General features: G+C 47.2%; 2 protein-coding genes across 2 annotated transcripts in view; one reads left to right on the plus strand and one right to left on the minus strand.

The window, feature by feature from the left end:
• The first annotated feature begins 279 nt into the window (after positions 1-279).
• On the plus strand, positions 280-15,287 carry Atpaf2 (ATP synthase mitochondrial F1 complex assembly factor 2). Its single transcript, XM_075992324.1, has 8 exons — positions 280-627; positions 7,018-7,062; positions 7,242-7,387; positions 9,187-9,284; positions 10,728-10,808; positions 11,894-12,006; positions 12,440-12,555; positions 14,802-15,287. The coding sequence occupies exons 1-8, from the start codon at positions 468-470 to the stop codon at positions 14,937-14,939; spliced, it is 897 nt and encodes a 298-aa protein (XP_075848439.1). The 5' UTR covers positions 280-467; the 3' UTR covers positions 14,940-15,287.
• A 6,542-nt stretch (positions 15,288-21,829) lies between these two features.
• The window catches only part of Drc3 (dynein regulatory complex subunit 3), a 36,450-nt gene continuing 35,542 nt past the window's right edge, over positions 21,830-22,737 (minus strand). Inside the window, exons 12-13 of the mRNA XM_075992334.1 lie at positions 22,367-22,498; positions 21,830-22,050 (exon numbers count right to left, since the gene is read on the minus strand). Coding sequence (XP_075848449.1) covers positions 21,937-22,050; positions 22,367-22,498 — 246 coding nt within the window. The 3' untranslated portion in view covers positions 21,830-21,936. The remainder of the gene's footprint in view (positions 22,051-22,366; positions 22,499-22,737) is intronic.

Genomic DNA, 22,737 nt, shown 5'->3' on the forward strand with positions numbered 1-22,737 from the left:
TTGCCCTTGCGTGCACACACACACACGCGCGCACACACACTCACACACGCACACACACACTCACACATACAAACACACACACAAACACACACACACACACTGGGGCTTCCAATTGGCGCGGGCGCGCCGGAGAGGCGGGAGCAAACTCAAGCGGCGCTTCCGCTTATTGGCGGGCGGGGAGAGCACGTGGCGCCGTTCACGAACGACCCTCTGGGACTTGTAGTTTTTTCCCCCCGCAGCGCGGCATGGAGGGGGCGGGGCGAGCACGCTTGTGATGCTGACTGACGGGGGCGGGGAGGGGTGCGCAGGGGGCGTGCGGTGGCGACGGCGCGCTGTAGGTGTCATGAGGAAGATGGCGGCGTGCAGAGGAAGCTGAGGGCTTTAAGCCCGTGGTGAGAGGTTTCCGTACAGTTGCAGCGAAGGGTTTGGGGATCCCTTCGCCCTATTCTTGTTCGCTGTCTTGACGTATGCGTCCACCCAGGCCCCTGGGCATGATGTGGCGGATCTACCCCCGGCTGAGGGACTGGGGACGTGGTCTCTTGAGCAGGTCTTCTAGTGACCCCACCGCCTCAGTGTGGCCAAGGCCAGCTCCGCGGCCTCCGGCCAGAGCCTACGTACCACCAACAGGTGAGGCCCGGACATGCGTTACCTTTTGGTTAAGTGCCAAATCTGGCTCACGAGGTGGAGGATTTCTGCCATGCAGTACGGGCTGACTGAGGCAGGGTTCAGGCTCATGAGGATATTTAGAGCAATGGAGTTGTTTCAGGTTGGAAAATGACATCCAGACCAGTGAGGGATGACCTTAGAGGACAGCGAGATCTTGGGCTCTTGTGGTTTTCTCAATTTTCTTTTTGTTTGTTTTTCGAGACAGGGTTTCTCTGTGTAGTTCAAGTCTTGGAACTCTCTCTGTAGACCACACTGACCTCGAACTCAGAGATCCTCCTGCCTCTGCCTCTGTGCTGGGATTGAAGGTGTGCGGGTGTCTTCTTTGATTTCCAAGGTCACAGAGCCGACTGGTTGAGGTCTGGGGAAGGCAAAGCCCTGCCTGACTGCCTTGTGGCCCCAGCACCCAGCATAAGAGTTGGCACAGAACAGACGGGCCTTGAGTCCTCCACCCCACACACTTTCTGTGAGGGCTCACAGGCCCTCTGCCCTAGTGCTGTGCTACAACCCCTGCATTCTCTGAAGCCTTCTTTCTCGAAGGACGAGTTCAGGCCGTGGGTCTTTCACCTACTGAGGACTGTAATAAGCCTGAAAGGAGGTTATTTCATTGCTTCTGGGGAGAGATTTTTAAGAGTGAACTTCACTCCAGTGGATGCAAAGTAGTGGTGGTCTGCTTTCCTCCGTTTAGTTGTTTTGTGTTGAGGGCTTGTGGCCTCCCCTGAGGGACAGGCACCGATACAGTATGCAGGGTACAATATGCTTACTAAACAGTAGTTTTAATGCACGGCGATACAGAGGCTCTGAGGAAACACAAAGAATTACCTTCTGTCTTGAGCATGTTCGGGGTCTTGGTCATAAAGGGAGTTAAACTGGGACTTGGCAGATGAGTGAAGGGTTCGGTGAAAAAAAGAAATAGAGGAACATGTCCAGAGGCGACAGCAGGCTGTTAAGAGATCTTGCTGCAGCACTGCCCACATTAAGAAACAGAATCCCATAGGCAGTTTGGCACTGGGTTTCGAGTATAAACCTGGGGTCGGTTGTTGCTAGACTTCTGAGGTACTGTGGTCTCAGGCATGTGTGATGTTGCTTTCTTTAGTGATCGGAGGCATTTAAGATTGCCTTTAAGGATTCCTTAGGCCTCAAATCCCATAGGTTTTCATTTTATTTAGAGAGTGTTTGTGTGTGCGCGTGTGTGTGCGTGCGTGCGTGTGTGTGCGCGTGTGTATGTGTGTGCGTGTGTGTGCGTGTGTGTGTGCACTCACACTTGCCATGCACATGGAGGTCAGAGGTTTTCATTTTATTTAGAGTGTGTGTGTGCGCGTGCGTGTGTGCGCGTGCGTGTGTGCGTGTGTGTGTGTGTGTGTGTGTGTGTGTGTGTGTGTGTGCACTCACACTTGCCATGCACATGGAGGTCAGAGGACAGCCAGTGGGACTGGTTCCCTCCATGTGGGTTTCAGGGATTGAACTGGGTGGCTGGGTTTAGTGGCAAGCACCTTTACATGGTGAGCCATTTCAGTGGTCCAAAGGCCATAATTTTATATAAATGGGGAAGGAGATTGGATGCAACAGGGAGCCGAGTTTTTACTTACCAAGCCCGAAAGCGATGGCCTGGAAGTCTACCAGGAAGAGACAGTAAAGAGGAAGGAGGAAGTCGCGTGTGGTGTCACATACGTGTATTTACTGCTTGGGAGGCTGAGCTAGGAGGACCACTTGAGTCCAAGAGTTTGAGGTCAGCCTGGGCTACAATAGCAAGACCTCATGAAGGGGTAGCGTGGAGGAAGAAAAGGAGGAGAACAAGGCTTGACTTATGTATACCTCTCTCACTGTGCCTCATTCACCCATTTATTCAGACATTCTTACTTTCTTTCACATCTGACTACCTACTCTGTACTGGATAATTCTAAGAGCCTACTCATAAGTCTGTAACACGAATGAAGAGATGGCTGATCAAGGGCCTCCATAATGGAAAGTAAAAGGCATCCCCTTATTAAATTAACCCTTTGCCTAGCTAGTGAACCCCTGAGTGTGTTCCTTCGCTTATACGGTGCCTCCCTAGGGCAGATATGTTCTGCTCTCCTCGTCCTCACTGACTATGAGATTTTTGTGTAGCTTTGAAGCAGTGTAAATTATACCCCATTGGGTCTTTCCTGGTGAAGACTTCGGTTGCCAAGCTGACTGGACTTGGTCTCTCAGGAGCAGCCACCCTGTGGAAGGTTGTCTGGAGAGGCTAACTGAGGGCTTGGAGGAGGAGGTGGTGTGCTGCAGAGATGTTTGCTTGCAAGGCTGTTGCCATCCTGCTGCTCTGGTAACTGCCCAGACAGGAAGATGTTTTGGAGAAGCAGCATATGAGGCTGAACACACATTCCTAGAGAAACCAAAGCTAGAAGTTCTGTCTCTATCATTTATAAATTACTATCTGTACGAGACAGCTCCTCCAGGTCTCTGCCACTTCAGAGGCATTACTGGCCTTGCCATCCTCATAGGAGTATCAGTTGAAGGGACCAGTCTGTATTGTAATTAATATAGCATATTTCTGGCTAACTCTTATATCTTAAATTAACCCATTTCTATTAATCTGTGTTGGCATGAGGCTGTGGTTTACTGGTAAGGGCCCAGTGGGTAACTTCCTCCTTCGGCTGCTACATGGCATCTCTTTGACTCCACCTACTATCTCTCTGTATCTCTGTTTGGATTTCCTGCCTGGCTTTGCTCTGCTAAGCCATTGGCTGAAGCAGCTTCTTTATTACCCAATGGTAGTAAAACATATTCATAGCATACAGAAGGGAATCCCACATCAGTTGATCTCTGCTCCAGATGAAGAGCAATTTGGAAAATTTATTTACTTGACTGTAAGAATTTGTTGTGTATGTATGTATTTGGGCACACGTGTGTCACTATGTACATGTGGAGGTTAAGAGAACAGCTTTTGAGAGATGTTTCTCTTCCACCTTTACATGGGTTTGGGGATTGAACTCAGTCAGACTTGCATATAAGTATTTTTGAGCCATCTCTCTGGCCCTGCAGAATTTTTAATTCCGGCACTTGGGAGGCAGAGGCAGGTGGATCTCTGTGAGTTCTAGGACAGCCTGGTCTACAATTCCACGACAACCAGGACTACACAGAGAAACCCTGTCTCTCAAAACAAAAACAAAAAAGATATAATCCATTTAGGGGCTAGAGATATGGTTCAGCGATTAAGAGCATGTGTCGCTCTTGCAGCGGGCCTGTGTTCAGTTCCCAGAACCCACATGGCAGCTCACAACCCTCTGTAACTCCAGTCAATGGTGGCTCCTAACCATCTGTAACTCCAGTCAATGGATCAAATGCCATCTTCTGACCACATGCACATTGTGGACAAATATATATACCTAAACACATTTTAAAACGGCAGTCAGCACCCTTTAGTGCCTTGCCATGTCTCCAGCCCTACGCAACCACTACTTTTTTCCTTTAAAGATTGCCCTGTTTTGGACATTTCATACAAATAGAGTATGGGGTTTAGGGCTGGCCTTTTTTACATGGTATGCTGTTCTTAAGTGTTATGTGCATTGTATCATATACCCATATTCCAGTCTTTATATACCACATTTTCCTTGCCCATTTATAGACATATAAGTTGTTTATATCCTGGTTATTATGAATAATGCTGATACAGACATGTGCAAGTTTGTGGACTTTGATTTTATTTTTTTCCTGGCTATATTTCCCAAGCTTAATATTGCTGGGTCAAGTGGAAACTAACTTTTTGTTTTTTTTTTTTTTTTTTTTGAGACAGGGTTTCTCTGTAGTTTTGGTGCCTGTTCTGGAACTAGCTCTTGTAGACCAGGCTGGCCTCAAACTTACAGAGATCCGCCTGCCTATGCCTCTGCCTCCTGAGTGCTGAGACTAAAGGCATGCGCCAGCATCACCCAGCAGAAAACTAACCTTTTAAAGAGCAGAAAGATTTTTTTTAAGGTGGATGAGTCATTTTAAATTTCTAGTAGTACGTGAAGTTTCTAATTTTATTATTATCTGATTTTTTTTTTTTTTGAGACAAGGTTTCTCTGTAGCTTTGGTGCCTGTCCCAGAACTAACTCTTGTAGACCAGGCTGGCCTCGAACTCACAGAGATCCACCTGCCTCTGCCTCCTGAGTGCTGGGATTAAAGGCGTGCGCCACCACCGCCCGGCTTGACTTTTTATTATTAGCGTAAAGGGAGTGATGTGGTATTTCATTGTGGATTTGTTGTTATATTAATTATTGAGATGGTCTTTCTGTGTAGTCCGGGATGACCTAGATCTTTATGTAGATCAGGTTAACCTCAGACCGTCTGCTTTTGCCTCCTGAATGCTGGGCATACAGCACCACGCCCGGCCTTGTTTTGGAGGCTTTTCTTTATATGTTTATATATAAATTTTGAAATCTGAAAAGCATTGGTTAGAGCTGCCTCTGGATTACAGGGGGTTACCTATTTTGAATTTAGCTTTAAGGTTTAAGATCCACCAGATGGCGCTGTTTTAAAAGGTAAAGGTATTGTGACTAGCACCGTTTCTTGGTGTGCCCTGGGAACTGTAGTCCTGTGGCTTTCGGTTTTCTAGAGAAAAAAAAAAAAAAAAGGCCAGCTCCAAAATTGTGACTGGTAGAATAACCACACTCTAGGGAGGAGGGATTTTAAAAGGATGTGGCTCTGAAAACCTCTTGTTTCTTTATTTGGGTTTAAGCGACTTCACAGGAGAGAGATCTTTTAGTAGGTTCCTAATTTCCTGTTCAGTACTCTTCTTCCTATGAACATTTTTTCCTGTCCAGAACTGTTCCTATGAGCATTTTTTAAATTTATTTTTATTTTATGTGCATTGGTGTTTTGCCATGGGTGTCAGATCCCTAGAACTGAAGTTGCAGACAGTTGTTAACTGCCATATGGGAACCGAACCCAGTTCCTCTGGAAGAGCAGTCAGTGTTCTTGACCACTGAGCCATGTCTCCAGCCCATTATGAGATGTTTTTTCATAGTTGTTCTCTGCTGTTTTTCTCCTGTTTTCTTATGGCTGCCTCTTTGGGTTGTTTTTGTTGTTGTTGTTTTTGGTTTTTTTTGTTTGTATGTGTATGTAAATGTGTGGATGTATATGCTATGCATACATGTAGAGGACAAATAACATCTTTGTGGAGTCAATTTTCTCCAACCTTTGGAGGAGTCGGTCCTTCACAGTTGGTTTCTGTCCTTTCTCAGGCCTGTCTCAGTGTGCTCATGACTTCTGTCTGGCCAGGCTTTTATGTGTTGTTCAGTCTAGGCACCAGAAAGCACGGTGGATGTAGTATAGAATTTCTATCAGAGATAGGAAAAGAGGCCTGTGACCAACTCATCAGGGTGGCAGGGAAAGTAGGGAAATTTCAGAACTCCACCGTGGCAGAAACTTACCTATTTTGGTGTAGAACATGTGCTAGAATTACTGTTATGGTTTCACATGATATGGTCAATTGTGTCATATCATCTCAGTGGCCACATCTGATCATTTTTAAATTTATTTATTCTTTCAAAATTTTGTACATTCATACATACAGATACTGTCTTAGTGTTCTATTGCTATGAAGAGACATCGTGACAAAGAAAGTATTTGGTGGCATGCTTACAGTTTTAGAGGGTTAGCCCATTATCATCATGGTAGGGAACATGGTGGCAGGCATGGTGCTGGAGAAGTAGCTGAGAGCTACATCTTGATCCATAGGCAAGCTGGTTAACTAGGTAAATGAGTTAGAGAGGATAGGAAATGTTCTCAGTAGCTTTCTTTTCTTTTTTCATTTCTCAAGACAGGATTTCACTGTTTAGCTCTGGCTATCCTGGAACTCGTTCTGTAAACCAGACTGACCGTGAATTTATAGAGATCTGCCTGCCTCTGCCCCCGGGTGCTGGGATTAAAGGCGTGCACCACCATGCCTGGCTTAAAACTTTATTTTCTACTGTACATCACGTGTACACATGTGTACCTAAGTGCACACATTGACCTCCTCCCTCAGAGGATCTACCTGAAAGGAGTCCAATTCACACACCAGCTTTACATTCAGGTACATCACGCTGGCATCTGACATTCTCAGGTCACAGTCTGAGGTTCCAGGGGCCCTTGATCAGTTGTCTCCTAGCCTGAATACTAGAACAGGCGTGAGCAGCGAGTCCTGCTCTCCCCTGGTCCCTGCAGACTGGTTGCTCCCCTATTCCAGGCTTCAGTCAGAAACTGTTGATTACACTGCACACTAACTAGGGCAGACCTTGAATGATGATATGAAAATCAGACCAATCAGTCAGCATTAACAATAATGATACGAGTTGGTATTGCTTCTGGATCCCTGCTATTTTAAGTTGTCTCTGAAAATCTGTCTTACAGAAAGGAAGAGGTTTTATCAGAACGTCAGCATCTCACAGGGTGAAGGTGAGTGTCTAAAAATTGGATGGCCTTCTTTTTGTGACTGGGTACATTTTGTCTCCAGCCAGTTCAGTGGTGGCAGCTTTGTCTGATGTTGTCTTTGCGTACACCAGTTTGGTTGATAAAATAAAGGAATGAGGCATTTGAATCCAGCTCCTGAGAATTTTTTTATTTGCTCTTTTAAGGTGGCTTTGAGATCAACCTGGACCACAGAAAGCTGAAAACTCCCCAAGCCAAGCTATTTACCGTCCCCAGTGAGGCTCTGGCCATTGCCGTGGCCACTGAATGGGACTCCCAGCAGGATACCATCAAGTTCTACACCATGCACCTGGTAACAAACAAACTTATAGCAAGCAGACTTTGATCATACTGACTTCTACTTCATGCTCACCAAGACTTCCTGGCAACACTGTAGATGTCCTTCCCTATTATGATGAGGCTCTGGGGTAGGCTCTGTCTGCCTGGCTGCAGTTACACTCAAAGTGTCACTGAACAGACCCAGCTCTTTCCCTGCCTGGCCTGGCCACTGCCTCCCAATCTCACTCCATCCCTGTTTGCATTTTTGTTGTTTGGTTGGTTTTGGTTTTTTTGAGACAGGGCCTCACGTCTCAGGTAGGTCTTGAACTTGATTTGTAGCTGCAAATGACCTTGAATTTCTGCCTGTACTGCCTGAGTGCTGAGATTACAGGCATGTTGTCTGCATGTGTGGGGATTGAACCCAGGGTTGTTTTTTTTTTTAATTTATTTATTATGTATACAATATTCTGTCTGTGTGTATGCCTGCAGGCCAGAAGAGGGCACCATACCCCATTACAGATGGTTGTGAGCCACCATGTGGTTGCTGGGAGTTGAACTCAGGACCTTTGGAAGAGCAGGCAATGCTCTTAACCTCTAAGCCATCTCTCCAGCCCCCTGAACCCAGGGTTTTTATGCATGCTAGGTCAATATGCAATGATTCACCACATCACTTATCTTTATTTTTTTCTATTTTTGAGACAGGGTCTTTTTATGTTGCCCTGGCTGTCTTGGAACTTGTTATGTAGACCAGTCAGTCTGGCCTCCAACTCACAGAGATCTTCTTGCCTCTGCCTCCCAAGTGCTGGGATTAAAGATGTGTGCTGTCGTAACAAAGCCCAACCTTTATTTTTTATTATAGCAGCTAGTTGCTTGTTTTATTACCACTTGGTCTATAATGGTCCATTTTGTGTTTGCATGTTTATTGCCTATGACAGAAGAACAGTGGCCATGTCTTTGTTACTCAGTGGTTCCAGCAGGAAGTATAGATGGAGCTCAGTAAACAGTGGTAGGGTGTGGGAGCCAGCCAGATGAGTGAGGAAAGGAGGATGCTCCACAGACTCAGCCCTTCAGTGGCTGGGTGCAACTGAGGCCCCTGAAGTCCTTCCTCTGCAGCCTACTTGGCCTTACATGGTGGCCACCCTTTTTCAGCCCCATGATGCCCACCTGTACTACCCACCTGTGGAGCCATGGCTGACCAGATGATACTGTTCATGGTGCCCCTGGAGCCCTCAGGTGGTTCCAGGGAAGGCACCAGCCGGTTCTGGGGTTAGATGTTCTCATCCTGGTCACTTCTGTGTTCCACTTTGATGTACAGACCCAGGTGGGCCTGTCAGCAGTGCAGTCTACTTCTTCACTGTCTAGTGTGATCAGGTTGACGAGGCCACAAACTGATGCATAGAGCAGTCTTGGAAGCCTCTTATTGATGAGGTAACACTAGGAAAATGTCTTGATTCCAGTTCGATTTGCTGCCTTATCCTCTGACGTGTCAAATAAGCTGGTAAAGCTTCTCAGTCAGCTTGCATTTCATGGCTTCATTGTTGTATTTGAGTTATGTATTTCACCTCTGTGGGCCTCAGTTTCCACCTCTCTGAAATGAGTAGAATAGTGACATCTGCCCCCAAAGTATTGTTGTGCAGATTAACCTGGTAGTCACAAACATGAAAATACATAAAGTCCCTGACACTTTGAAGAAGTTCACTAATCCAGGACCACTGTGAGAGTCCTGGCTTTCAGATGGGCTGCTGCTGTGGCTGTGATGGTGGCTCCGGTGAACTGTCTGCTGTATGTCAGAACCCACATGTGGGTGACAGCATTTTCTGCCTTTTCATTCAGACCACATTGTGTAACACATCCTTGGACAACCCAACCCAGCGAAACAAGGATCAACTGATCCGGGCAGCTGTAAAGTTCCTGGACACTGATACCATCTGGTAAGTGTCATTAGATGAACTCTCCTCTTGGGTCGTGTGAGCCTCTTAGTCTGTTTTGCCTCGTTTGCCCAGAGCATATCAGTGGAAGATAAGGCAAGGCCTTTGCCATTGCAGGCAGGTAGCCCACTTGACAAGCCTGAACCCCAGGAGGAGGATTCTCAGTCTGTCCTAGCACAGGGTACTCCTTGCATTGAGCTGACTTGGCATGGAAACATATGCCATTCTCACAGGCTCCAGACAGAATCCATTGGCCAACTCCCTGCAGGGCATCTGGCCCTGATGTCTGGCCCTCAGCATGTTCATGTATTAGCATCCCTGTTATTACAGGTGGCGATAGTTGGGGGCTGGTCTCTCCCAGTTCTGAATTCTCCCCTTGTGTCTGTATTCTTTTCTTGTTGGTCAGTGGTGTTGAAGGAACATTGGAGAAACAGCTGAATGGCTGAGCATTACTGTGCCTACTGGCCCCATTACTCAGAAGCTATGAATCACCCAGCATAGATGCTCTGGAAGTAGGTGGGCTTTAGGATCACTGAGAGCTTGCAGTGGGAAAACCTATTCTGTTTTTGCTAGAACACAGTGGCTTGTAGGAGACAGAGCTCATTCAGCTACCCTTTGGCAAAGGTGGCTTTTTGAAAACTATGCAGGGTTCTAACAAGCAAGTACAGGCAGTTGGAACTCTCCAGGTAACAAGTTCTACCTGCCTCCTCTCTTCAGGTCCAGGATTGGATAGGAGGAGAGGCTTCCTACTCTGCTCTCAGCAGCCCAGCTTTTCTGCATACCCATTCCCCCTCTACTCCCCTCTGCTTACGTGAAAGCTTTCTGTGGTGCCCTAGGGTTCCCATCCATGAGGTTTTGTAGCTCAGCTCCCATCACTTCTGTGTCTTTATCAAAATCAGTTGTACCATCTGGCTCTGTAGTGATCCACTTGGGTAGAGAATCCATTCTAGGAAGTGGCTAGGCTCCCAAAGCGTCAGCAGGCATCTGGTCCTTGGCCAGGAGCAGGGGTCTTGGTGGAGCGGTCACTGAACTTCTAGCATAGCACTTGTGTCCAGTGGGTATGGACCCCATTATTACTGCAGATCTGTCTTTGAGTTGCACTAACATGGTTGCAAATTTGGACCTGTCAAGTATTTGGGAGCCAGAGGATAGTGGATCGCAACTCAAGCTACACCAGAATTCCCCAGAGGGCATGTGGAAACAGATGGCCAGGCCCCACCCCAGAGGTTTGCTTGTCATCAGTGTCCTGGTAACGAGCTTTCCAAGTGAAGCTAGAGCTGATGCTGCTGGCTGTACTCTGAGAACCACTGCTCTATGGGACAAGATTTGGGGTGCGGGGTTGGTGGCAGAAAGTTTTTGCTGTTGCCCTTTGCATTTTTCTTTTCTGTCCCTCAATGAAGGAATTGTACTTTTTTATTAATGAAGGTGGTTTTTACAATGAATTAGCTACAGGGTGGAAGAGCCGGAGACATTAGTGGAACTTCAAAAGAACGAATGGGATCCAGTCATAGAATGGGCTGAGAAAAGGTAAGATGTGTAGCCCCACGTGGAGGATTGAGTGGGCCTGGTATTGTGTTGGGTGCTGAGGGCAGGGCCACACAGCACACCTGAAATCTGCTTTCCAAAGTCAGAACTCTCCTGAGCTTGAGCTCCCTCAGGTGTTGAGAGTTAGGGATTACCTTGGAAAACATTCCTCAAATTCATTTTGGCCATCATACCCTGAATACCTGCTGCTGTAGTGTACCATGACAAATTTAGGGACAGCTTTGTGTCCCCAAGAAACACCAAAGGCCTCAGGCTTCTATCCCCAAGCAAGTCTCCTAGTGGTTTTCTTGATTTGAAATGGGCTAATCCTGCCTGCCTGCCAGTCAGGCTGGTGCTTAGCATTTTATTCGGCAGAGGTAACAACCTAAATTTTGTTTTTTAAATCTTCTTCATTATTACTGCACTGGTAAGTAAAACTCACAGTATACAAGTTACACACGAGCAAAAGTCAGGACAGCGTCCTGCGATGCTGTGAGGACTGCCTTGTGGGTGTGGCTTCTAGAGATTGGTGATACACAACAGTTTCCTTAACAGAAGACTCTTGTGAGTATAGAGTTAAGCAGATATTGATAAGGTGGCAAAATAAATTCAGTGTCAGTTCCTTCCAGTGACTGAAAGGGATGGCTCCCATAGCACTGTCCGGTCTGCAGGGTTTGCAACAAATGCCTGGATGGCTTTTCTTCTGCCATAACAATTTTCACATAAATTACCACTGCTACACATCTCCTGAATGCTCACCATGATCCAGCCATCCTGAGGGGGCTATTTTATTTATTATTTGGTTCTATTCTTTGAGATAGGATCTCATGTAGTCCAGCCTAGCCTCAAACCCACTATGTAGGCACCACTGGCCTTCTGCTCCTGATCCTCCTGCCTCTGCTTTCTGAGTGCAGTGATTACAGGTGTGCTCCTCCATGCAGCGCCATCCTGGGACTTTAAAGGAAAAGCACTATACCATATATAGGGATTTTTTTTTAATTTTTTATTTATTTTTTGCTTCTAGTCAAAAGCTGGTCTGTTCTTGAGAGGCAAAGTGCAAAAGACATGCTGATGCCTTTTCCCTTTAGATACGGCGTGGAGATCGGCTCCTCCACCAGCATAATGGGACCCAGCATTCCTACCCAGACCCGAGAGGCACTCACCAGCCACTTGTCCTCTTACAACATGTGGGCCCTACAAGGTACAAGTCGGGCTTCTGTGGGCCGTGAGGGTTGGATACATTTTGGCACATCCCTGCTGAGTGCTCTGAGCATGGAGGCTGGGTAGCTCTGATGCCCAGCCCTTTTACTTAGTACTCCAAGGTCACACACCCCTACAGGAAAATTCTTAACTTTGTTTAGTTTATCATTAGTTTGGACCCATATACCCATCTATAAACCAATCACTAAGTATGGCCTGGGTCATACTCTAATTGACCAGCTTCAGGTCATACGGCTATCCAGGAAAAGACAGGTGGGTCACCCCAAGAAAAGGAATAGTATTCTGGCAGAAAAGTGTGCCAAACCTCAGGTGGGTCCTAGGATAGTGCACACTCCCCCCATTCCACGAGGGCACAGAAACCGACAGGCAGTAGGTTGTAGGTACTGACTTGGCTTATGTCTCCCACCCCTCAGGGATTGAGTTTATAGTGGCCCAGCTCAAGTCCATGTTGCTGACCTTGGGCCTGATTGACAGGCACCTGACTGTGGAGCAGGCTGTGCTTCTATCACGCCTGGAGGAGGAGTACCAGGTAAGGTTCTCATCTCAAGTCCCACCTCACCCTTGTGATTCAGACTCACTGAGCTTTGTTACTTTGTACATATGAAAAATCAAACTAAGGAACAATAAAGGTTTAAGTTGCTGGGGCTAAGTGGTGTGGCTCAGTGGTAGAGCACTAGCCTAGTATGCTCTGGGCCCTAAGTCCCATCAGCAGCACCACACACCCATGCCTGTGCATTGGAAAGGGTCAGAATTGCTCAACACTCCCCTTGCCCCTGGGTCCTCTTCAGCAGCTTGATTGGGTAGGAGTTGTATTTACCCACATCTTACATAAGAATAAATTGGGGTAATAGATTGCATTCTGGAGAATATTCCACCAGGGTCTGAGCCCATGTCTGGGTGACGGGCTAAGGCCTCCTCAGGCTCATGGGCAGAAAAGATATTTGGCCCTCATCTGCCCTGCATTTGTGCTCCTAAGTCAGTAGGATCCTGATGTTTCTCTGGCTGGCAGAGGAGTAGCTGCCACCACATACACATTTAATTTAGAGGGCAGAAACACTAAGGTTTTCCTATGTTGTTTGCATTTCTGTTTTGGGTTTCAGTTTTTGCTTTGTTTGTTGAGAGGGGGGGGGTCTTATGTAGTCCAAACTAGCCTTGAGCTCCTTGTGTATCTGAGCCTTACTGTGAACTTCTGATCCTCCTGCCTCTGTCTCCCAAGTGCTGCTTCACAATGGCTGGCTTGCTTACTACTTTTTTTTTTTTTTTTTGGCTTTTTCAGAAAGGTCTTGTTATACAGTCTTGATTAGTCTGAACCTAACTATGTAGACTAGCCTGCCCTGGGACATATGACCTATGACATATGAAGATGCTCTTTTCTTGCTTCCTGAGTGCAGAGATCACAGATGTGTGCCACTGTGCCTGGATTTTGTTTGCATTATTTTAATTCTCTCTCTCTCTCTCTCTCTCTCTCTCTCTCTCTCTCTCTCTCAATTCTTCTCTACCTTAATGTTGAGGCAGGGTCTCTTGCTCAAACCCAGGGTTCACCAATTTGGCTACTGTAGTTAGCCAATTGCTTTAGAGAATCCCTCAGGAGAGTTAGGGTTATAGTGGGTCGCCACACCCACTTGCCTTGGCTTTTATATGGTGCTTGTGCAGGAAGTGCTGAGCCATCTCCCCAGCCTCCTGTTTGCATCTTTAACACTGAGAACTTAGTGTTCCTTGTGGTCCTGTGGATGTTGCTATTACTCCAACCTCAGAAGGTTAATGTTATTAGGAATTGGTTCCTACATGATTGAAAACCTTTTTTGGAATATTTAATCTTCTGCTTGGAAAGATGCCAAGGGCAACTATTTCTATACAGCAGAAGAGAGCCATCCATTGATGTCATCCGTTCCATGGGAAGGGCTGATGTCAGCTGTTCGGATCATAGGGATGGTATAAGATCAAGAAATCTGGCTGCAGGCTTGGACTCTGCTTTTGGCTATGGGACCCAAGCCAGGCTACCTTCTGAACTTTGGATTTGATCCCATATAAAATGAGGGATGACCTGAAGTGAAGGTGAAAATTATCTCAGGTGATTTATTTCAGTTGTGCAAACCAAGGCCAAGCAGCCAGTAATGCAGGTAGCTTGTGTGACCTGAAAGATTTTGTATTTCTGGGTGATCTGGCCATGCCTGCTGGACTCCTGCAGGGAGAGGCCAGCAGAATGGGTTTGGAGACACTCATATCTGAACAGCCACAGTGCCTAGAGCTCCTCCCTCTTGTTAAGAGTTCTGAGAGGGTCTACAGCTGGCTTCCAGTGTGCTGCACAGAGTCACTGCTGTTCTGCTGCCCTTAGGGGTCTGAGCCCAATGGCCTGTGGCCTGGCTTCATTTATTTACTGCACTCAATGGTAGTGTTTGCAGCCCTGAAGGGCAGTGAGATATACCTCATAGAGGATGGCAGTTTGCAGGCTGCTTCATGCTGTCTTCCTCATCTTACGTGAGAGATAAAAGGTCACATGGTAAGGCTCCATTAGAGGGGACACAGTGGGATTCCAGTGTTTGCCCATTTAGCAGTGGGTAGCCCCTATCTGGTCTACACCCCTCCCAGACTATCTAAGCCCCAGACCTCAGAGGAGCCTGCTTCCCCTTCCTGGATGACCCACATGGATCTTAATGTGTTTGGTAGGAACATGGCTCATGGCTCATGACCCTTAGGCCAGTGATGGGAATGGAATGTGATTCAGGTCACCGGTCAAGGCTACTCACCAAGAAGCTTGTTTTTCCCTCTCCTTAGATCCAGAAGTGGGGCAACATTGAGTGGGCCCACGACTACGAACTCCAGGAGCTGCGGGCTCGCACTGCTGCTGGTACCCTTTTTGTCCACCTCTGCTCGGAAAGCTCTACGGTCAAACACAAGCTCCTACAGGAGTGAGGCCTACAGGAGTTGCAAACGCTGGCTGAAAGGAACTGCACAAACACAGATTCTCTGATCTGGGCTTCCTGATGTTGGACCTCTGAACCCAGTGAAGCTCTGTTAGCCTGTACCTTTGGGGCAACCTCAGCGTATACCTGTGGGGTACCCACTGTGTGCCTGGGTCTTCCTTGGCCTTTGTGGCTTGGCCTTATCCAGAAGCACTCTGTGATGCCCTGGAGACACAGTACGCTTGTCTTGAGGTCAGACAGCTTCCCAACCAGGAGCCATTGGCCTGGCCTGTAGTGAGGGAGGCATAGAGACTTTCTTTTGACCCTTATTTTATTAAATATTTTTTCATCCTGGAAATATATCAAGCCTCATCTTCATCTGAGTCTGCTCATTCTTGTTTTATCTAAGCTTTGTCACCATTTTTATATCTGCTACCAATGGCTGGGGACCTCATGGCGGGCAGGTTGGGGGGGGGCAGGAAACAAGCACATGGCCACACAACCCTTTTTCATCTGCAGCTCAGCCTGAAGGACTTTGTCCCCCTGGCTTTTCATCGGGTGATCTTTTAAAAGTAAGTCTTTGGTCTAAGCTATCGGTTACTGTTTGTTGTTTTTTTTTTTTTAAAGAAAAAAAAGATTTACTGTTAAAAATATAAGTTCTTTCTGGGATGAATGCAAAGGTGGCCCTGTCCTGGTTACTTACATGCAGTGCTATGATCTGGATCTGGAGTGTCCTCCTGGTGTGGAATTATGTCCATTGGTTTCTTAAAATCAGGGCAGCTGTGATACCCACACAGGATGGGGCTCACTAATATCCCTCATGGATGATGGGAGAGTTCATCTAAGTAGTTAACGGTTGCTGGAGCAAGAGGGCGACTCTGCTGCAAGTAACCCTCGGATTCTCATTGGTTCTCCGGGCTAGACCGGGTGCAATTGCTTCTTTGGTTTGTCATCTTGAGTGAGGAGCAGACTCCTCAGAAAGTCATATATACTTGGCGCCTGAATAAAGACATGACCAAACCAAATATGAGCATGGGAGGAGCATTTGCAGCTAAGGCTGAAGCATCTGAGGGTGGAGATCAGTTCCTGTGTGGCAGCCCTCCCCTGTAGATGGTTTATAGTAGTTCTTGCTATAGTTGCAGTTTGTAGCCCCTGTTCTGAGGCTGAAACATCTGGAGGTGGAGGCTCCTTGTGTGTGTGGTGGTGGTGGTGGGGTTCCAGGATGGCCAGGGGATTACAGTGGCATGCCTCCTCCATGAATGGAGTCTGGAGGGGAAGGGGAACCGGGGATGCCCTCAAATGGCTGATGGACTCAAGAACATATTGCGGTCGCTGAAAGTAGTAACTATGTGAAGGACTCCCAAGCAGACTGTGATAGCAGTCACTTGTTTTTACTGTGAGCTGACAGCCCCAAAAGAACTTGTGCCTACGTAAGGAAGAAGTTAGAGTGGGAAAGTGCCAGCCAGTACTGTCTTCTGCACCAGCTTTAGGAAAGTAGAAAAGGGAAGGCTGAAAATGAAGCAGAAATGATAGAAGATACCTTCAGATCCAATCCGTATAAAGGAGGGGGGAAATCCATGATTTAACATGTTGATGGGGCCTTCATGGTCCAATGCAGGGAACTATTATCATCAGGGAATACTCTGACTGTTGTTAGCCAGAAAAGCATTGTACCTGGACTGGAGCAGATATTATAAGTATACTGGAAACAGTGAAAGCAGTGAGCTACCCAAAGGTTAGATTCTGAGGATACTTTATGCCAGATTAAGGGCTTTGAAATATATTTATATGTGTGTGTGTGTGTGTGTATACCAAATTTTTATTGTATTTAAACTCAAATAAAACTAATAAAAGATGAAAGGCATCAAGATCAAAATAGAAATTAAACTTGATGGGAATAGTTAACTGTGTGGAAATGCACAGAAGCATACTACCCTGACACGTTCAGAAGCACTCCTCATCAGGAGCAGAGATGCTTCTGGGAACAGAACAGAACGAAGAATTTAAATTTTTTTATAAATTGTCAGGTTTTGTGTTTTGTGTAAATCCTGGTCTCTGACCTCCATTTTTGGAGCCCCCCCCCACTCCTGTGCCCCTTGCACCTTGACACCCCCCCAAGGAGGGTCAAGGTAGCCCACCAAACCTTGACCCCTCCCCAGAGGAGGTCAGGACCACTCCCCCAGTCTATTTAAACTGCTCCCTGGAAAGTCAACATTGGTCTGGTCCCTCCCCCACCCCGCGGTTGTGTTGGGGGCTTCCTGGTTCCCCTTGGGGCCACCCGAGAGCACAGGAGTCCTATTAAACCTGGGTAGCTTTTAATTCTGCTTGTTTTGATTCGGCATGATTGGGATTTTGCGTTGACGGAGAGCTCGCGTTAGAAAATATTTCTAACACTTTGTGCTTTTTTTGTTTGTTTGTTTGTTTGTTTGCTTGTTTTTTTTTTCTTTGAGACATGGTTTCTGTGTAGCCCTGGCTATCCAGGAACTCACTCCATAGATCAGGCTGGCCTTAAACTCACAGAGATCCTCTTGCCTCTGCCTCCTCAGTGCTGGGATTAAGGGGGTTTGCCACCGCTGCCTGGCTGTTTTTTAAGATAGTTTCTCACTTTATAGCCCAGGATAGTCTGGAACCATGTACCTCAGGCTGGCCTCAAAGCTATATCATATATGTATATGTGTGCATGTATATGTGTGTGTGTGTGTGTAGTATTGGGATTACAGGTATGTGTCACCATATCTAGCAGTATTGTCTTTGAACTGCTTGAATTGGGAAAAAATTTTTTAATTTAATTTTATGTGTATGTATATTTTGCCTGCATGTATATCTGTGCACCATGTACATGCAGTGCATGTGGAGGCCAGAAGAGAGCATTGGATCCCCTGGAACTGGAGTTAGAGACAGTGGTGAGCTGCCATATTGGTGTATCTGGTGATGTGGAGGCCAGAAGAGGGCATTGGATCCCCTGGAACTGGAGTTAGAGACAGTGGTGAGCTGCCATATTGGTGTATCTGGTGATGTGGAGGCCAGAAGAGGGCATTGGATCCCCTGGAACTGGAGTTAGAGACAGTGGTGAGCTGCCATATTGGTGTATCTGGTGATGTGGAGGCCAGAAGAGGGCATTGGATCCCCTGGAACTGGAGTTAGAGACAGTGGTGAGCTGCCATATTGGTGTATCTGGTGATGTGGAGGCCAGAAGAGGGCATTGGATCCCCTGGAACTGGAGTTAGAGACAGTTGTGAGCTGCCATATTGGTGCTGGAAATTGAACCATGGTCCTCTGAAAGAGCAGCCAGTGCTCTTAACCACTGAGCCATCTCTCTAGTTCTGGGGAAAACTTTTAAACAACGAAGTGTCTTCTAGCCTGGCTTATGAGGCTGTGAGGTGGGACACATGGGCCAAGTGTGAGTGCTTCAGAAACAAAAACTGAATAATAGAACTGCTCATCACTCCTTTAGACCAAGGTTGCTTAACCTGAGGCAACACAAAGGAGTCAGCCCCCATGAGAATCAGGAGCTGGAGGACAACAGAGAAAGGACAGACAGCTGCTGCTGAGGAGGCTAGGTGTGAGAGAGGTGGGTTGACTCTTAGTCCCTCGTATCCGAGGGCCATGTGTGCAGGAGTTAAGGGAGCAGTTAATTCAGCCGGGTCTCTGGTGTGGGATTTGGGCTTTGTTGACCCCCTACAGTGCGACATGAGGTAGGAGGGTGTCTGGCAGAGCTATGTGATTTGGACTGGGCTATAAACCAGGCATTGAGGGGAGAGAGAAAGAAAAGGAGAGGGGCCTGTCTGACTCAGTCAGAAGCAAACATGGCAAGTGTGATGGCTGTTCCTGGTTGTCAGCTGGACTATATCTGGAATTAATAATGCCCAAATGACTGGGCACATCTGTGTTTTTTTCATTTTTTGGGGGGGAGTGGTGTTTTGAGACAGGGTTTCTCTATGTCTCCCTCTCCCACCCCACAGAGTAAGCTGTACACATTCCTTTTCTACAAGAAAGTATACTGGGTATGGAGATAATTTGCCCTGGCCTTGAATAGCCAGGGGTGGCTAAGGGGCGGGAGAAGCCACGGGTGTGCTTGCTAAAAGTTGACTGGACAGCTGAATTAAGAAGCAGGTATTATAGAGGAGCATGGCCCCGCTCCCACCTGGCTCTCTGAGCTCACTAGTATGGGGAGATGTGTTGAGCCCAGGATGAGAAGATATGAGGCTTAGGAGAATATCTGGATGACAAAGAGCTACCTAACCCGGTACCTCCCATCACACTGCTTTATAACCTTGCTCCTTTGAGGAAATTGTGTAAGCAGCAGGACCCTTTCATGCTCTTTTGGACCATTAAAATGTTGTAGTGTATGTGGCTGCTGAATCCCTGGTCAGGTTGGCACTTGTTTGGAACAGATGCTGGTGGGCCTTCAGAGAACCTGCCCGCTCTATAAAAAGGATCCATCACGAAATGTTAATTTCTGAACGATTTTCAGACTTAGAAATGGATCTGAAGGACATGCACACATACTCAGAGGAGCAAGGATGGAAATCAACCCACACAAGGGCCAGGGGTCCGGCAACAGCTGTGAACATCTTTGAGAATTTTGTGGTTAGGTAAGACACAGGTGCCACCTGACAAGGGGATTGAGACATTCTTATAACAGCCTGTGTCTACAAAAAACAGGAATGCCGGTGCTGGAGAGATGGCTCAGAGGTTAAGAGTATTGCCTGCTCTTCTAAAGGTCCTGAGTTCAATTCCCAGCAACCACATGGTGGCTCACAACCATCTGTAATGAGGTCTGGTGCCCTCTTCTGGCCTGCAGGCATAAACACAGACAGAATATTGTATACATAATAAATATTTTAAAAAAACAAAACAGGAATATCACCAGGCATGGCACATGCCTTTAATCCCAGCACTTGGGAGACAGAGGCAAGCAGATCTCTGAGGCTAGCCTGGTCTACAGAGTGAGTTCCAGGGCAGCCAGAGCTACTGCATAGTGAGATGTCTCCAAAAAAAAAAAAAAAGAAAAGAAAAGAAAAAACAAAAAACCACGAGTGTCAACTCAGAAGGCACCCGAGTAGGAAAAGGCACAGCCAGAAGACATAATAAGGTTGTGAATGAAAGTTTCAGCGCCAGGGTGGGCTTCCTCCCTGAGTTGCTGGTGGGGAGGTTCCTTAGGTACACACGCAGTACACACAGTTCTGACTGCTGTTGGTTGCAGACCAGAACCAGAACTAGAAGCTCCCTCCATACTGGCTGAGCTGGTAGGTTGGAGAGCGCTGTGCAGGCTGCCGGGGAGAGTTCTTACCAATGATCCTGCTCAGCTGTGCACCTCTGTGTTATGCTCTCAGCATGCTGTGCACAATTCAGCCATGCAATAGTGGCATGATATATGGGTATGAACAAAACTGTGGCAAAGGAGGTCAGTTTTTAGTGGAGAAGCTATTGCTGTCTTGTTAAATGAATATGCTGTACTTTCAGGTTGTGTGTGCCCCTCCACCTCGCTTTTGCTTTCTACCCATCTGGCCACACACACATTTTTTTTTTTGAGACAGCGTCTCTACCCTAGGCTTGTCTTAAACTCACTATGTGGCTGAATGTGACCTGGGATTACAGGTGTGCCCCAGTCTGATTTTCAGATTGGATCCTAGTATCTGTGCTTCTGTGGTTGGCCTTCATTAACAGTGCTTTCAGTATTAAAGAGTGGTGATTGTTGATCAAACTACTGGGAACAAGTGCGCAGCCCTAAGTGGAAGAAAATGGCCGTCCGTCTCTAGCAGTCATGCTCACCAGGGTACAGGGAGCACTGCACAAGAGGCAACGGAAAGAATGCCAGAGCCAGGGGAAAGAGTATGTGAAAATCTGTCCGTTAGGTGTGGCATAGCCATTGCCATCTGGAAATCAGAGCAGCTGTAATTACCCGCATGAGGCCATCACAAGATTGGCCCGATAATACTCCCTCATGGGAGGAGGAGAGAGCCCGTAAGGCTCGTGTCCTCCCTAGGGATTGTAAGTATCTACCATTTCTAGAGGGAGGGCAAGACTGCCTGCAAATTGCCTGTGTTCCTGTAAGTCATCCTAATTAAGCCCATTGGTTATTATGCTTGGACTTGGATGGAATTGTTTCTTTGGTCTGTTGTTCTTACCTGAGGTAAGCAGAAATGACTTCCCCATGAGAAGTCGCTACTATCCCTAAAAGCTCATGTGTCAAAGATCAGTGCCCTGGGTCTTGTGATTAGGTGGCAGAACCTAATGGGAGGTCTTTAGGTCAGTGAGGATGTGCTATCAAAGGGGGTTCCTGAGACCCCGTCCTTCCTCCTCTTCTCTCTATGGCCATGAGGTGGGAGGTTTTATACTGTGTGCCTGCCATGATGATGCCAACTGATCATGAACTGAACTATGCAACTAAAATCTAAAATAAAGCTTTTCTCTCTATAAGTTGACTGTTTATGGTGTTTGTTACAGCGATGGGAAGCTAACACATACATCTTTCATCTCATCTTCCAATGGAAGTCCTGAGCGTCCTTTCCACATGGCCACCTCCACAGTCTTAGCAGCAGGCTCTGTCCTGTTGCCGTGCCTAGTGGGAGGGTGATGTGCCTGGAGAACCAGGCTGAGCCCCTGACTTAGGATCATGCAGCCATGTTCTGAGCTGAAGGGAGCTGTGGCCTCTGCCTTCAGGAGCAGCCTAGGCTGTTGTAGCTCAGTGCGGCAGTAGGAGCATCAGCCCCTCACTTCTCTGGTCCTCAGCACCAGGAGTAGGGAAAGATGCAGCCAAGTGAAGAGCACTAGCACATGCATGGGGTCAGCACTCTGCCCTCACCACACTTCCCTCCGACTGCTGGCCACCCCAGAGATGTCTGTGTAGGTGGCTTAAGATCTGCTCATACATGATCACTGCCATGGTCTCCTGCTAAGAGAATACTAAGACTTTTTTTTTTAATTGAGAATTATTACCAAGGGTGTTGGGGTAGGTGTGAACTCTCAGGGGCTGGGTTCATCAGGGGATCTCTGGCTGACACCTAGTCTATAATGTCACCACATTCCAGGTTGTCCAGCTCGCTCTGCATGTGGTCGATGTATTGATTGATCTCCTTCACTCGCTTGCGGTTCCTCATGATCTCATCTTTGTGAATCTGGGGAATGGAAGGAGAGCCAGGTGCTCTGTCTGTGACAGCTGACATCATTCACTGTGGCCCGAGAGAGGGAAGGAAGATGTTCGCCTCAGAGCCCCACCCACAACGTGCACTGCTGGTCTCTCTCTCTCTGAAGCAGGAGTTACAGACACAATGAAGTATATGGGTTCAAGACTGGGACTGGGCCACACTGTTCATTGCAGGCTTCTACAATCCTTAATTCTTTTCTGTACTTTGTTTCTGATGGAAAATAGCACACTCTCGTAGCCAGAAAACTTGAGCCAGCCTGCTGGGTGGCTTGGCATTCGTTACTCACCTTGTCTAATAGATGTGCACACCAAGAGTTGATTCCAGTCACCAGCTCGTCTTCTCGGTTGTCAATCTTCAGGAGGTGAATGTCATGCGATGCCCCGACAGCATTAACAATTGTGTCTTTGTCAACAAAGAGCTGGAAAGTGAGAAGGTCTAAATGAGATCGTGTGTGTCATTATGCCCTGAGCTGCATAGAAAATAGGTCCCTGGGAGTCCCCAGGCTGTGTGGCCACATCTAATGGGGAGCCCATATTGTATCAGTCACTTTGTGCCAGCTCATCTCTGGGCAACAGCTTGCTCCTCAACCTGAGCCATGACAGGTGTCATGCTGCGGTCCCCATCAAAAGCATGTTTTCTCCAGGGAGATGGCAGGTG

This window comes from Microtus pennsylvanicus, chromosome 11 (assembly GCF_037038515.1).
Source record: "Microtus pennsylvanicus isolate mMicPen1 chromosome 11, mMicPen1.hap1, whole genome shotgun sequence".
Classification (NCBI taxonomy): domain Eukaryota; kingdom Metazoa; phylum Chordata; class Mammalia; order Rodentia; family Cricetidae; genus Microtus; species Microtus pennsylvanicus.

What these genes read in the sequence shown, in the direction of transcription:
- Atpaf2 (XM_075992324.1), top strand. Translation starts at nt 468, where the DNA reads ATGCGTCCACCCAGGCCCCTGGGCATGATGTGGCGGATCTACCCCCGG. An exon ending in AGCCTACGTACCACCAACAG is followed by an intron (nt 628 to 7,017) that starts GTGAGGCCCGGA and finishes TCTGTCTTACAG; the next exon opens with AAAGGAAGAGGTTTTATCAG. An exon ending in ATAGAATGGGCTGAGAAAAG is followed by an intron (nt 10,809 to 11,893) that starts GTAAGATGTGTA and finishes TTTTCCCTTTAG; the next exon opens with ATACGGCGTGGAGATCGGCT.